Source organism: Chionomys nivalis, chromosome 1, assembly GCF_950005125.1.
Source record: "Chionomys nivalis chromosome 1, mChiNiv1.1, whole genome shotgun sequence".
In the NCBI taxonomy this organism is placed as follows: domain Eukaryota; kingdom Metazoa; phylum Chordata; class Mammalia; order Rodentia; family Cricetidae; genus Chionomys; species Chionomys nivalis.
In genome coordinates, this window is record NC_080086.1 from 143,776,115 (window position 1) to 143,791,769 (window position 15,655).

Here is a 15,655-nt window from a genome sequence, read left to right on the forward strand (position 1 = left end):
AGCCACACAGCAGAACATAGATTAAATAACGCGGATTAAGTTATAAGAACTAGTTAGGAACAAGCCTAAGCTAAGGCTGAGCTTTCATAACTAGTAATATGTCTCCATGTGGTTATTTGTGAGCTGGCGGCCCAAAGAAAAATCCAGCTACACTGGTCCTCCTGCCCTGCAGTCGAGGCAGATTGTGCGGAGGAGACAGCTTCTGACAGCCCTTGCACGTTTCTTCTGCTCCACAGGCAGCGAGTATGACGAGGAGGAGGTGGACTATGAGGAGTCAGACAGCGATGAGTCCTGGACCACAGAGAGTGCCATCAGCTCCGAAGCAATCCTCAGCTCCATGTGCATGAATGGAGGAGAAGAAAAGCCTTTTGCCTGCCCAGTTCCCGGATGTAAAAAGCGCTACAAGGTAAAGGAAAGACTTCTTCACTTGGTGTAAGTGCCTGGCAGGGGATCATGTGTGGGCCAGCTGCCCCTTCACAGTTCTAGAGAGTCTGCCAGTGGGCCAGGCATAGACGCCACCTCTCCTGTGCCCAGTACCCTCTGCTGAACAGTGGCTGCCATTCTGGATGATTGGCAGGGCTCTTTTGACTTGCGTGGGAGATTTAAGTCAAAGAGATCTTGTGTGGGCAGCCTCTGGTTTCCATCCTCTTATTAAGAGCCTGTCTGAAAGTCCGATGCTGGAGCTGGAGTGTGCGTGGTAGAGATTGGGGCTTAGCATGCAGGAGGAACTACTCTCCTTCCAGCGCCATGGCAACAGGGCATGGACTGGGGCAGCCTACTTATTTGCCAAACCCTTCTGTCAGTGGACAGATTTCCAGGTGGCCAGGGCTGTAAAAGCCCTAGCCGGTTTACTGGGCCTTCTGGAAAACAGGGCAGGGTGTTTGCCTTCCAGCTGGGCAGTTCTCGCTCCCCTCCCCCTCCCCATAAAAGATCAGGGAAGAAAACGCTTTGATTTCCCCTGCCTTCAGCTTCTGCCCTGTCCACCTGCTGGGTCCCTAACAGTCCCGACACTAGGTGACTTGGGCAGCTGGTGGCACTAACTTTTCTACCGAGAAAACTAGGGACAAAACAGTAAAGGAATCAACAAGGCAAAAGAGCTGCAGCAAGTTCCCACAGGTGTTAGCAGCTCTCTAAAGTTAGCTGTGGCAGAAATGGAACGTTTCTCCCAAGCCTGCCTGGTGGACTCGACAGCACACTAACTTACCCTCTGCATACACTGTTTCTAAAGGCTTGAAAACTGGCAGCGCGAACTCTTCTCATACCTGGACTCAACGGAACAATTCACTCTCAGTAGTTTAAGCTCTGCTATTGGAGAAGCAGGAACCAGGAGGGCATCACTCACTCACCTGAGCATTGTTGGTCCAGATGGCCTTCATTAACAAGCCCTAGGACAGAGATGGGAGTCCTCTGGACTCCTGAAGGGCCGCCCAGGCCAGGGCAGGACACATCACAAGAGCACGCATGTGCAGATTCTCTAGCAAAGCTTAGAGGCACAGAGAAAAGGAGGCCTTGAACAGTCATAGCACGGTACCCTAAAGGGCAAAGGGAGGTTGGGGAACCCCAGAGGGCAGCTCTCTCTGCAGAGAGGTTTCCTCCTGTTTCACAGGCACAGCCAGACAGGGGATGACATGGTTGTCCTGCCCATGCTGGACCCGTTCTCACGACATCAGCTGCTCCTCTTCTCGCTGCCCCTCTCCAGAGTCTGAAAACCACGGAAGCAGAGCCTTGCGCATTGAACTTGCACTGAGGGACCACAGAAAGTGAGAGGAAACACACGCTGGTCCTTGTTCATAATCCGTACCCCAGGCATTTCTTCTTCTTTTAGGTCGCCCGCACTTTCTTCCTTTAGTTATCTATGCCTGGGTTGACAGGGGCCCTGAATGTTCTTTCCTTTTACGGTCAAGGGCACACTCAGAGAAGCTCTGTTGCAGGGACTGACAGCTTTGGGTACCATTAACAGACAGCTGACCCGGGCCGGATTGGAGGCCCGCATGTCTGTGAGAGAAGTGTTTCCCTTTCTGAGCCAGAATGCCAAGTGACAGTCCACCAGAGAGGAGACACAGGTCCCTCCTCCCAACGAGATGCTGAGCTCCTTCATCTTCACTGTGCGCTTATCGGCACTGGTGCCGGCAAGAGGGTAGCAACCTTCCAGTGTGCCCTGGAGTCAGGCAGAATCCACAAGGCTTATTTATTCCCAAGAGCAGACATTAATTCCACACTGCAGTCGGCGGGAGTGTCTGACTGGTGTCCTCCTGCTGGACACTGCTCAGGGGTAGCTCTCCTCCCTCCATCTAAGTTCCTAGACTTCACATGAAAGGTCCCTTAACGGGAGGGCCTGGTGCTTGCATCTACCTTCACCTAGGGTGCTCCCTCCAGAACTTTCTAGAGAATCGAAAATACCTCCCACCCAATAACTGTAATAGGCTAGGCTAAAGGCGAACCGCAAACATAAGCTTATTAACATGTTTCATACATGTGCACACAGGAAACAGCAAGGAATGAGTAAGCAGTTGTTGTTGAATATTTGTTTACACAGTGTGAATGTGTGTCATTGTGACTGGTTTAATAAAGAGCTGAATGGCCAATAGCTTGGCAGGAGAGGATAGGCGGGACTTCCAGCAGAGGGAGGACTCAGGATGAATCTAGGCTTGTAAGAGATACCAGCGAGACACTGAAGAAGTCAGATACATTGTGCAGAGGAGAGGTAAAAAGCCGTGTGGCAAAACAGATTAACACAGGTTAATTTAAATTATAAGAGCTAGGTGGGGAAAAACTAAGCTAAGGTCAAGCTTTCATAATAGTAAATTTCCCTGTTATTATTTGTTATTGTTATTATCTGGCGGTCACCAAGAGAAACTCCAGCAAGGAAGACATCTACAGCAGTTTTCAGAGATGGCTTCGAGTCTCAGCTTGTGTCATCTTCCAACAATGAACAATAATCTTTAGAGAGAAGGCAAAGGCCACACATGATCAGTACACAGGGAACACATGGCCAATAAAGTATTGCTTACAGATTCTCTGCTACCATCCCCAGGGCACTAAGTGTCTCACTGACTTCAGTGGTCGGCCTGGCTGCTAAGTGTCTCACTGACTTCAGTGGTTGACCTGGTTCCCCAAAAGAAAGCAGGATGCAGAGGGAGAGAAGAAAGCTTTCAGCCCCGCAGTCTTGGCAGAGACAGGCTCTGTGGAATTTTCTGGTTCCCATACTTTCCTATCTCAGGCTCCCAATGCTCACTCTAGATTGGTCTCTCACTTCCCTCAGTGCCCTGAATGTGTCAGCTACTGCTACAGCCCTCCGAGGCACCCAGCATGGACCCCAGCTGTGGCAAATTACCTCAGAACTAAGTAAAGCCTAACACCCAGAGAAGAGGGCACATGGCTCTCGGCACTCTGATACCTCGGCATGTCATGGTAGCATGGTTTGTTTTTTTTGTTTGATTCCAAACCTCTCAGTGCTTCCCGCCAAGAGTACTGACCCCTCCCCTACTCTGTGCAGCTTCCACTCTTCTGCTTTGGAGTCAAAGAGCAGAGTCCCGTATCCCACTGCACCCCAACCTCACCCCAACCTCACCCCACCGCACCCCAACCTCACCCATGGAGAAAGCATAAGAGCAAGTCCAAGTGTTCTGTGTTCCCCCTTGATGAGTGGACACTCGGTGCATGAGGGTTAAATGTGAAACAAAACAAGCTCCTCCGTAGTCTCCCCGGCCTGAGAACGCAGCAGACAGACCAGCAGAAGCAATGAGTCTGTTGTGGGGTTGGGGTGTTCCCCACAAGGGGGCTCAAATGGATCCAGTCCCCTTTGGATCCAGACATGACAGGAGCTCGGCAGTAACAGCCAGAGCCTTCACTGTGCTCCATTTCGTTCCTAATTTTCCTTTTAGAAATGTACCCTAGATTGAGACTATGACTCGGTATGTAACACTTGCCTAATATGGGCAACAGCTCCACAAGAAATCTTTCCTAACATCTCTTAAAATGTAGGTACTAATTTAGGAAATATTAAGCTTCTAATAGTAGGGGGAAGGATGCAATTCTGCCCACAGAATTCTAGTCTCCACAAGAAAGGGATCTCGTAAGGTAACACTGGCTATGAAGAGGCGGCTTAATAGACATACACCGAAATACCGAGCCCGCTCTGATGCGAGCAGGACCCCTGTGCCACCATAGTCCCTTGGTACCTTTCCCACATGGGCATATGTGCTGAGCATGTGAACCACGGGAGTGGCGTGCCTTTGCCTGACTAGCTCAGTGTGTGGAGACAGATGCCCGTCGCTCTTCTGCGCTGCCTCAGGGCTATGGAGAATCCCCACCGCTGCTCCAGATGGTTTCCCTTCAGCCGCCACTCTCTTCAGCTGTTTTCTCCCCTTTCTTCTTCCTCCAACTCCCCAAGAACCCTTACCGCTTCCTCTACCTAGAACACGAAGGAACTCAAGGAACTGAACCTCAGTTTTCCTATCCGGCATCTCACATACTAGATACATTGGAGCTGAAGTACTAACAACAAAGATCAAACAGGACAGAAGGCCCAGTTCAGCATCTGCCTCGGGCCTCCTAGGGACTAGATATTTTGGAACAGCCTGTAATTTTTTGTACTGACAAACCTTGTCTGATAAGGACTGTAGATCTCAATGGTAAAATCCAAATTCCCCCCAAACCTAAGCCCTTTCCTAGGCCCCTGTATCATCTGCCTTCCTAGCTAGCCCAGGGTCAAGACTGTTAGGAGTCTCAGCCCTTAACAGTAGGAAGAAGTGCCAAAGCCGTCAGCTGTGTGTTTGAACTGAGCAGTACCTAAGGAAATAAGGAAATGCAGACTAGACAACTGCCAAACCTGACTCCCTTCCAGTTCCTGAAGGCAGGTCATTCTCCTTTGTCACTTCCTCACCTAACGTGCGACTTGTTCATGCAGCAGCATCAAGCATCCAGTGTTAACTTTTAGAAATTGCTATGAACTTTCTAGCCCTTTCGAAATTTAGCCCCCTCATCTCTGTTCAGAGTCCAGAGGATCTGAGCATCTTGTCAGTATTTCCGAGAACAAAATAGCATCACAAATTTGAGTGACTGGTAGCGACTCTTCTCGCCTTGTCATTTATATTGCTTACACATGAACGACCAGGTGGAGGAAATCTTTCGGAGAACCTGGAGCTGGGGCTGGAGACCACACAGCAATTAAGAGTACTTCCTGTTCTTCTTGAAGACCTGAGGTTCCTGGTGCCCACACCAGGCAGCTCACAAGTACCTGGGACTCCGTGTGGCATAAACGAACACATACAATAAAAATAGAACACAAAACCAAAACTGAATCAGGACTAGAGGTGATGGCTCAGTGAGTGAGGGCCTTGTGTTTGTGTTTGCATCCTACCACCCATCACACGGGCACAGCCAGGAAAGAGCAACTGCTGAGGCTTGCCAGTTGCTGTCCTAGCTCCAGGCTGAGACTTTAAGGAAGCAAGGCAGAGACTGGTAATGCAGAGCGGTCCTAGACCTGGCCTCTGCGTCCGCACAGGCACGCATGCACACACACCTACTGTGTGAGGCTTCCCACTGGCACCTGGGTGATCATAGCAGCTAGGGTGCAAGCCAGCATCTTCAAGCTGCCCAAGAAATAGCATGCTCCCAAATGTGTAGCTGCAAAGCCTGCTGGATTCATGTCCCACCCCTTCATGGGGGCAAGCTTTGTATGTCTTTCTTCAAATCTTCCCTGACCTAACTAGGTATACAAACCCAAGCCCAGATGGAGTTACCTAAGCCACAATGTGGCTGCAGTTACTCTGCCTTTTGCTTCTTCTACCTTAACAAGGTCTGAGTGGTAGTGGGCATAGGGAATCTTGTGTGTCTTTAACCCACTGTGCTGACAAGTTTAGCTCAACTTGACACAGGCGACAGTCATCTGAGAGGAGGGAGCCTCAATTGAGAAAATGCCTCCAGAAGATCTAGCTGTGGGCCAGGATGTAGGGCAATTTCTTAGAGACAATGGGGGAGGGCCCAGCCCATTGTGGGTGGGGCCATTCCTGGGCTGGTAGTCCTGGGTTCTATAGAAAAACAGGCTGAACAAGCCAGTAAGTAGCACCTTCTCATGGGCTCTGCATCAGCTCCTGCATCCAGGTTCCTACCCTCACTGCTTTTGGTGATGAACTGTTAAACAGAACTAAGAATGAATAAACCCTTTCCTTCCCCAAGCTGCTTTCAGTCATGGTGTTTCATCATACATTAGTAACCCTAAGACACCATCTTCCAACACGGCCCATAGAAAAGACACAAAATGTTTAGTGGCCCTTCTCCTGGGGCCGAAAGAGGGTATGTGACTCTAGGGAATGGGAGTTTTGGGCAGCTGTAAGACCCCTCATATGGCTTCTGGAACATTCTGCTAATCTGAATATCTGTATTCTTATCATCTGTTGCTAAAAAAATCCAGACATTTTGTCAGTCATGGGACTAACTTTATATATAAATAATCTATAATTTAAAAGCACACTGTTTGCAATGCAAATACATCAGTAAAGGAAGTGCTCAGGGACTCAGCAGTGCTGAAGCAGGGCTAACTCTTGTCACATTCCTGGTAAGATGTGGCAGGGAACTTACCACAGCTGTCTGACCGTAAACCATGAAGTTCCCAAATAAAAAACTTAGACATCTTACATTTGTTCTGCCCTAACTTGTTTTTTGTTGTGTTCTTTAGAAAGGTATTTCATTGGTCATTCAGAACCATTCATAGGATTTCCAATTAATTCTCTTCCAAGTAGCAAACTTTAGTACCTGACAAACGAGGCTTCGAGAAACCAGGGGAAACCGCACCAATTCCTCACACAACTACTGTATACAACCCAGGCCTAACAGACACATGAAGGCCACCCTCTCCAGAGATGCCACCCAGTAGCTACTCTACTGGGGTCTGGTCCATGCCAAGGTTTGCACAGGTGTGACTCCTCATTGGGAACTTTTTTATCTTCTCCACAGAATGTGAACGGCATAAAATACCACGCTAAGAATGGCCACCGAACGCAGATCCGCGTCCGCAAACCATTCAAATGTCGGTGTGGGAAGAGTTACAAGACCGCTCAGGGCCTGCGACACCACACAATCAACTTCCACCCCCCGGTGTCGGCAGAGATGATCAGGAAGATGCAGCAGTGACGTGCTGGTCAGAACTGTGCCAAGAAACCCTCACCAGCAGTCGCTGATTTTGAAAACAGCCACCTTTTTCAGGGGACGCACTCAGCGACCCTTTAATGAGAAATAATTAAATGCATGCTTTAAACTTTTCTGTAATTTTGGAATGATGTCTCTTTGTAGAGTTGATGATTTTGTACATTTGCACATGTAATCATCACACCCATCTCCATTACTTCGATATAAGGTGCTAAACGAGAAAGCTCTAGGTTCCTCAGCACATTTCCCCCAAAACAAAATTAAGGGCATGTTGCATACTGTGCAGTCACACCACAGTGATGTTAACTGGGAGTAGAGGGGCTGGTACTGAGATGCTTTTCAAGATTGTAATGTGATTGAAGCTTTTCAACACATCAACTCACATAAAACCAAAATAATACCTTCATTATCAAACTGGTTACCATGCCTTACATAATGGAGTTAGTATTTGTGAGTAGAAAGACTTTAGGTAATGGAAATATAAATAAGAATGTTTAACATAATATGCTAAAAATATTTTCATATTTAAATAACATGCATAAAAGGTGTGTTTTGTTTTGTTTAATTATCATCTTGCCCTTTAAGAAGCTAAAACTCTTGCCCTTGAACTTACCAATCACTTTAGTGTTCTAAACGGCATCTTTGCGCAAGCCTCAGTTCACTCACTGATAGCACACTCACTGAGTGCCTGCTGGGTGCAAGAGACTGATTTATACTAATGTTACTATGGACCAAGATCCCAGGGTCTAAAATACTTTCCCCTGAATTCTGTTAAGAAACACTTTGGAAACTTAAGTGCAAATTGTGTGTGTGTGAAACTCAGTTACAGCTTCATCAACGATGAGGTTCTCAAGCACTTTGTAGTTCTCGATTGCCAACAATTTTATGTTTATATGTTGCCAATTCTTGCAACTATTGCCCTAAGAGATCTGTGGGGCGCAAGCTGAAATAAAACGGAGACATGTCTGAAAGAGGAACATCGTCCTAAGACCCCTAGTGCCCCTTTTCGTGCTCAGTTTTGACTTCTTTTAAAGGCACTTTCCCATCACATTGTAGATGTCTGCATTTTCATTAGAAATGTCTGTTTAGCTTTAGAAAACATTTTGCCAGAATATGAAAATAAGCCTTACTGACAATTAAGTGCTTCTTGCAGCAGGTGGTCAACGGAGAGTGATATACAGCCCACTAGTGACCGATCTGGACCATTCCTCAAGTTTCTCTCACCGACAGTACCATCATGTGTTGAGTGTTCTTTTATCCCAAGTGCTATTCTTTAAACACAGGAGTTTACCGATTGCCTAGTATGCAATAAAAGTTGCTTTGACACAGGACTACACAGGACAAACTGGTGAAAAGCAAACTCAGATCCCCTCTAAAAGAACTTTTCCCATCTGATGAAATCTTACACACAGCTAGAAAGTAGTGGTTCCTTGCTCAGCTTTCCACATTGTGAAATGACAATTCTGTTGAACAGATGGGTAAGCTGCATTCCCAAATGGTAAATCCCTCATGGAGGGGGATTTCCAAGTATTTATAAAGATGTTGCCCACCAAAAACGTCCTCAGCTCTGAAAAGTGGTCTCGGTCCTGATTATAAGTGTTAGCCCACAGGCCGTTAAAGGGTGATCCAGAACTGAGAGTCAACTAGCTGGTGCAGAAGGCCCTGCTCGCTCCATACCTACCTACAACAGTTGACCAAAAAGTTTTAGGCCAGCAATTATTAGTTAGCTTTGCTCTTTCTAGTGTGAGACACTGCAGGCTGGATCAGTAGTTCAGCGTTCAGCAGCCACAGTCATAAAAACAGTTGTCGTGCATGTTAACTCTCTTTCAGTGATAAACCAAACCGTTTCTACTTCTGCATTGTGACAGTATTACTCAGCAGGTAAGGATGGGGTATTTTGTTACACCGTGTATAGTGAATGTATTGTACCGTGTCTGTGAAAACTGTGCTTTAAATTATATTTTCATATGTTTTGTTGGGGACAGAGCACATTAAGTCTGAAAGAAACAAAAGTATTAGAACTGAAGGCAATTTACTCAAAATTTCTGTCAAGAAAAGCTGCTTAATAAATGTACATGAAATTACATTTAAAATAAACTGCCTCTGACCCAAAGTAAACACGGCTCCTTACTTTAATTAGCTCCACTGTGAGACCTGAATCAAGTTTCCGTGGGAGTTAAAACATCTGTCCAGTGCCTGTTCTCTTAGGCTCCTAATTGTTTTGCAAAATCTAGATGATATGTAAAGATTCTTGTCCCTTACGTTTTGCTTACTTTTCTTTTTTTTTTTAATTTTTTAAATTTTTTTTATTTTTCTTACTTTTCTGTAAATGATAATTTATCATAAGCTTGGGGCTAGAACTCTTTCCTGGACGGTACTTTACTATTACAGACTACTGTCCGGTTAGCATGGGCCATACTAATGGCAAGAGAACCCCCAGCGTGTGGACATGTGGAGGGCAGAAGCCATCATGCGTCATTCCTCAATCACTTCTCCACCTTGAGACACGCACGTTCTCTCACTGAACCTGAAGCTCAAAGACTTGTCTAGACTGGCTGAGCAGCAAGCCCCAAGGACCTCTAGTTACTGCTTCCCCAGCAGAGGGTTTACAAGCACACGTCTGGTTTTTCATGGAGTGGTGGGGACCAGAACTAAGCCCAGCAAGCACTTCAGTATTGAAGCCATCCCCACAGCCCCTTGCTAAGCATATTCTGCCCAAGTATTTTCTATATAAAGCTTCCCGGGAAGCTAGGAGAAGGCATTGCTGTTACTGCCTCCCAGGACTGCCCAACACCTGGCATCTGAATGCTACATACTGGTTTTCCCCAGATTCAAATTGCTTTTCAAATAAAATAAATGTAAAAAATTAAAAGTATTTTAAATCATATACATATTACCTTTTCAAATGACTCAAATATACAAATTCTGCTACTACAAACACCAGCAACATGGCATATAACCAAGTTCTCACACAGCAGTCCAGAGACTACCAACTCTTGAGTATTAACACCTTAAAAACCTGGTTTGCTCATAACAGGTTTCAATATTCCGGCAACTACCAAAGCAGCAAATGAAAAGCACTTTATTAACATTCCCTTCATAGAAGAGAAAAGAGGACAGTTCCAAAGTTAAGGCCCCAGCCAAAAACTCCAAGGCATCAGGTTAGTGAAAACCTAAGCAAACGTGACAGTGTTTTGACAGCCCTCCAAAGTTTGTCTTCTTTAATGTTAACGGGCACCGTGCTGCAGAACTGCAACTAAGACACACATTCGTTAGACTGGGGCTGTAAATGTAATTACTTACTAAGGAATGTGATTTCCAATCTGTATTCTCATTAGAAAAAAATGAGAAAGACACTTATCCACAGCGTGTCATTCTCTGCCACCATCTCCTGACAAGTCACTTATGAGAGCAGCTGTTGTCTGCTCACCTTAGTCACCCTCTCACTAGTTATAAACACAAATTCAATCATTTAAAAATAACCATACATATTACATTTTAATTTTTAAAATTTATTACCATAAAATTAGCAAAATATGCCTATATTAATTCTAGAGCCAGTGTTTTTCATATTAAAAAAGAGTATCTCAAGTCTGTGATCTCATTCCACATGCAGTTCCATATCTAAGAAAGATTTATTAACTAAATTGCAAGTTTTCTATATTCAAAGAATTATTTCACAGAACTGTTATGATCGATGCTTTTTATTACATAATAGTAGTCATGCTCAATCACCAATGTCAACAGAAACTTGTGTATCTTCTGATTGTGCTAAATAATCTACAACTATCACACATATGTTTTCAGTTCAGTAACATGAAAATAATTCCTGTGTCCTTCTCCATATATTTTTTCTAACTGGGGACAAATAGAAACACTTAAGAACTTTCTTAAAGCAGACAAGATTAACAGAGATTAAAACTGTATTTACTGTAGTCGAAGCTGTACCCTGGCCCTAGCAACACCGCACTCAAAAGTAGTTCTCAATCAGGAAGTGGAAGAACATGAGAGCGACACCTTGGAGTCTCCTTAGTTTCTAGCTGAGTTGTTTTCTGTTTTAATTGCTAAATTGTACTAACTCATAATGAAAGCTAGTCAAAGTTTAGGACATTCTGATCAAAATGGGTCTGAACATGCCTTTCAAACCCCTGCTGGTCGTAGTCGGGAGGGAACTGCTCGCTGCACATCGGGCACACCTTCCAGTGACTTTCAACGTGTTCTTCAAATTTGCTCTGATCATAGTTGGGAGGGAACATTAACTCACAGAGGGGACACTTCTTGTGAACATCAAAGCTTTTAAAGAAAGAAGAAAAAGAAAGAATTAGGTATTTTCTAGTTGTAACAGCAATCTCAGTATACAACAAGTACTTTAGCTAGTTGACAGTTGGACCAAACAACTTATCCTCAAAGTCTTTACCAGTTTAAACTTTCTCTGCTTCTAGATTCCTGGTTCTGTGTACAGCATCTGTCTTTTTACAAAGCCACCACTAAATCTGGTTTTACAATTGATTGACAGCCCCCAAACCTACCAAAGTCAGGCACTATGTGAGATGCAGTCTACTGTGAAAGGCTTTCTCACTTTTTAACTAGAGTGTTTTAGTTTCGGCTTTTTTTTGGGGGGGGGGGGTGTTGTTAATTGTTTTTTTTTTCCTTATTGGAAAAAATGTCCTTGCTAAAATATTATTACTCAAGCTGCACAATTGGTTTGGGGCAATAAATAGGTCAATCTCATCAAATAATTCTATATTAATAACTGGATTACCACATACTATTCACAACCTCCTAACTCTAAAATTGAGTCATCAATAAATTTAAGTCTTAACTTTTGTCCAGTGGATAAAACAAAAACACACACCCAGCTATATTCAAGCTGAGGATTAGGCAGGACCACTCTAATGTTCTTCTGGTATCAATGAGGAATATTAACTTGACTCTTAATTTTAACCTCTGGAGGGAAAGCTTCTGCGAGACAGGGGACCTGGTGAGTCAGTCCTATCAAAGTATGCTGGGCTGAATCACCTTCTGCTAAGCTGGCTTGAAACTTGGCATGGCATACATCAATAGCATTGTAATGCTATTGCAATTATCTGGGCCAATTGATGGAAGACTGTGTTGTAACCAGAAAGGCGATCATAAAGGAGTTGTGCAAATTCTTGGGCAATTACGCAGGGCTTGGACAAAGTTTCCATATTAAGGCGGCAAGCTTCTTTCAAAAGATTATTCATTTCTTAAACCTCAAGTGGGACCCAGGACCCAGTTTTTGGTGTATAGGTTATCTAGAGCCTTTGTCCATTCTCTTTCCAGCATGCTTCAGTTCTGCAGCTATTGAGGCTGAGCTACGGGTGGATCACAAGGGAGTTCTAACTGGAGAGCAGCTCTGTGCAACATTTATGTATCCTTTCCCCCACTGGCACAATGGGGTTTAATCGCACACAGGATGGCGTTGAAGGACTCAACAAGTTCTTTCTGCTGTGCCAATATTCTACTTATGGTGGAGTTCATATAGCTAATCTGTTTTCTGATCTTAGCTATCTCACCTGCTAAGAAACTGGTTGGATTCTGTTAGTTTAGATAATCCTCGGTAGGCCTGGCAGAGGATTTGGATGTACTAAGATGTCTGTCTCCCTAGGTCAAAGACTTCATCTAAGGACAATTGTCCTGTCGTAAATTGTTCTGACACTTCTGAGTGAATTCGATCAGAGCCCATCACAACCAGCCAGTTAATCCAATCCACTCTGTCCACTGGGATAGACTACTTTAAACTTACAAACTGTTTAAATTAAAATCTAACCTAGTATTCCTCCTTGTTTTTATTTTTTTAACTCTAAGGATAAATGCAGCTCATAATTTTCCACCAGTGTCTATTGGGTTTTTAGGCGCTTGAGTGAGTAAGAGTGTGTGCTGCTCTTGCAGGAGCAGAGATTAGCACCCTCTCTGCATGGTTCACAACTACTTGGACCTCAGCTCCAGGGAACTTAATGCCCTTTTCTGGCCTCTGAACACCTGAACACAAGTGAGCAAACCCACACACAGATCCGACAAACACAATTTAAAAGTGTCTATTTCCAAGTTTCTATGCCACTGGCTTGTCAAAGGATGACACATAGCTAGAGATTTTACCAGTTTTCTGTATGCTGCACTCTGAGCACTGTATTTTAACTAGTTTCCAGAAACTATTGTTTTTCAGAGTCACTTATTTTACATAATTCTATGTAATTTTTCAAAGGAAAACACTTGCCTGGAATCAAAGCAAAAGCCTGCTCCATGACCACGTAAGTGCTGACTGGCTGGATCAGGAGGAACGGGCATATTCTCATCTTCCTGCCACAAAACAAAGCAGGGCAACTTTTTGAGAAAAGTGAAACCAAATATAAATTCTTTAAACCAAGTGAGCTCATAACGACACTTAAATTACCCAATTAAACTTTTAGCTCTTATTATTTAAACTTTTACACATACTCATTTTACATATATTTAAATCAGAATACAACTTCTCAGGGGCCAGCACTATAACAGACCAGACAACTCATTACCTTCGCTCCCTCACTTTAAACAGCCAAACGCTCATGAGTCAGTCAATGGTATACTGTAGGCTGAATGACATGCCACACTCAGTCCATTAACATGTTCACTGCCTGCTTGGTAAACACTAGGAGGGAAAACAGGAAAAGCAGTTTCTACTCTCTAAGCAATAAATAAACTGGCAACAATCATATACATATTGTGCTTTAAAGGCAGAATTCTAAGGCTGGGCATGGCAGCACGTGCCTGTCATTCTAGAATATGGGAGGCTGAGGAAGGAGGATCAGCTTGAGATAGACAGGACTGCATACCAAGATGGTCTGAAAAGTACCAGGGGAGGTCAGACGTGGTGGCATACAGCTTTAATCCCAGCCCTCAGGAAGCTCTAGGAGTTGAGGTTAGCCTGGTCTACATAGTGAATTCCCCACCAATCAAGGCTATAAAGTGAGCCTCTGTCTTAAATAATGAAAGAAATATTGAACTCTGGATATTATAATGAAAACAGCAACTTCTTATAAATAAGGAATCACCTATTTGGATGAAAGCTTGAGCTAAATATGCAAAGTCTTCAAAGCAACCAATTCATTAACATGCAAATTCAGATCTTGAGGGTGTGTGTACTACCATAGTGAAGTTATTCTAAGACCACTTCCTGAATGAGCAGTTCACATACTGGAGACTTCTAAAGAGTGTGCTTCCCAGAGATGAACCCTAGATTCCGGTAAAAAACGTTGTTTATACATCTGTCTTTCATTTAAAAGATAGGAATTGAGAAAATGGGCTGCTCCTTTTCATTATGCTTTTATGGCAGATAGACATGAGGTAGACTGGCATGAAAAGCAATAGGAGAATGGCCCTTTGATTTTGATTTAAGACAGGGCATTTAGGGCTGAATAGAGGGACTGGCCTTGAAATTGCAGCAATCCTCCCATTCCTGCCCCTGAGTGCTGAGATTATAGGCACACACCATCAAAACATCGAGAGTGGCTTCTGCAAAATATTTAATTCTTAGTATATAAAATATTCAGTGTTGATTTTCAATACTTTCTTCCTAATAGACTGAAATGTTAAGAGAAAATAGTTTTAAATGTTGTCTCTTTAAAAAGAACTAAAAACATGGAGAGCAAGCAGACAAGGTCTTCAAACAAACAACAGTCTATCCTACTTCATTCTCAAGTCCATGCCAACGAAAATGGCAGAGTGGATTGGGAAGTAAAGTTATTAAGGCAGACACTTAATAGAACTGGAGTGGAGGGCTAAAAGCACAATAAGAACTCAAAAATTTTCAATGTATTTTAGCATTTGTCACATGGCTTTTTTATTTTAAGATTTATTTGTTATAAATACAATGTTCTATTTGCATATACGCCTGCAGGCCAGAAGAGAGCACCAGATCTCATTACAGGTGGTTGTGAGTCACCATGTGGTTGTTGGGAATTGAACTCAGGACCTCTGGAGGAGCAGTCAGTGCTCGTAACCTCTGTGCCATCTCTCCAGCCCCATCACACAGGTTTTTAACATAGAAGAATGAGATGCCATTTTATATTAATTTCTAAAATAATAAACTTGAGTCAAGTTATATTAGAAACTGAAGAAGACTGAGAACCATTTGTTTTAAAAGAATCCTGGAGCTGTTAAGATGGTATGGAGGTCTGAATGAGAATGGTCTCACCAGGCTCGTATCTTTGAGTGCTTGGTGGCAGCTGGTGGAAATGTTTTTGGAGATTGGGAGGTGTGTCACTGGGGATGGACTTTAAGGCTCCTTCTGTCTTGTTTCTTTCTGTCTTTCTGTCTCAACATGTAAGCTCTCAGTTACTAATCTAGTCCATGCCTCTTGTCATGATGGTAGGGACTCAACTCTCCCTCAGGAACTGTAAGCAAGCTCCCAGTTAAATGCATTCATTTATAAACTGCATTGTTCACAGTATGTCTTCACAGCAATAGAACAGTAACCAATGCAGAAGAACACTTGCTGCTTTGGCAT

The 15,655-nt window shown here is 43.9% G+C and overlaps 2 protein-coding genes across 2 annotated transcripts in view; one reads left to right on the forward strand and one right to left on the reverse strand.

Annotated features, from left to right (window-relative positions):
- The window catches only part of Jazf1 (JAZF zinc finger 1), a 309,997-nt gene extending 300,740 nt beyond the window's left edge, over positions 1 to 9,257 (forward strand). Inside the window, exons 4-5 of the mRNA XM_057787211.1 lie at positions 237 to 406; positions 6,958 to 9,257. Of these exons, the coding sequence (XP_057643194.1) occupies positions 237 to 406; positions 6,958 to 7,134 (347 nt within the window). The 3' untranslated portion in view covers positions 7,135 to 9,257. The remainder of the gene's footprint in view (positions 1 to 236; positions 407 to 6,957) is intronic.
- Positions 9,258 to 10,212: 955 nt separating this feature from the next.
- The window catches only part of Tax1bp1 (Tax1 binding protein 1), a 71,133-nt gene continuing 65,690 nt past the window's right edge, over positions 10,213 to 15,655 (reverse strand). The window contains exons 16-17 of the mRNA XM_057779718.1: positions 13,388 to 13,470; positions 10,213 to 11,442 (exon numbers count right to left, since the gene is read on the reverse strand). Coding sequence (XP_057635701.1) covers positions 11,241 to 11,442; positions 13,388 to 13,470 — 285 coding nt within the window. The 3' untranslated portion in view covers positions 10,213 to 11,240. The remainder of the gene's footprint in view (positions 11,443 to 13,387; positions 13,471 to 15,655) is intronic.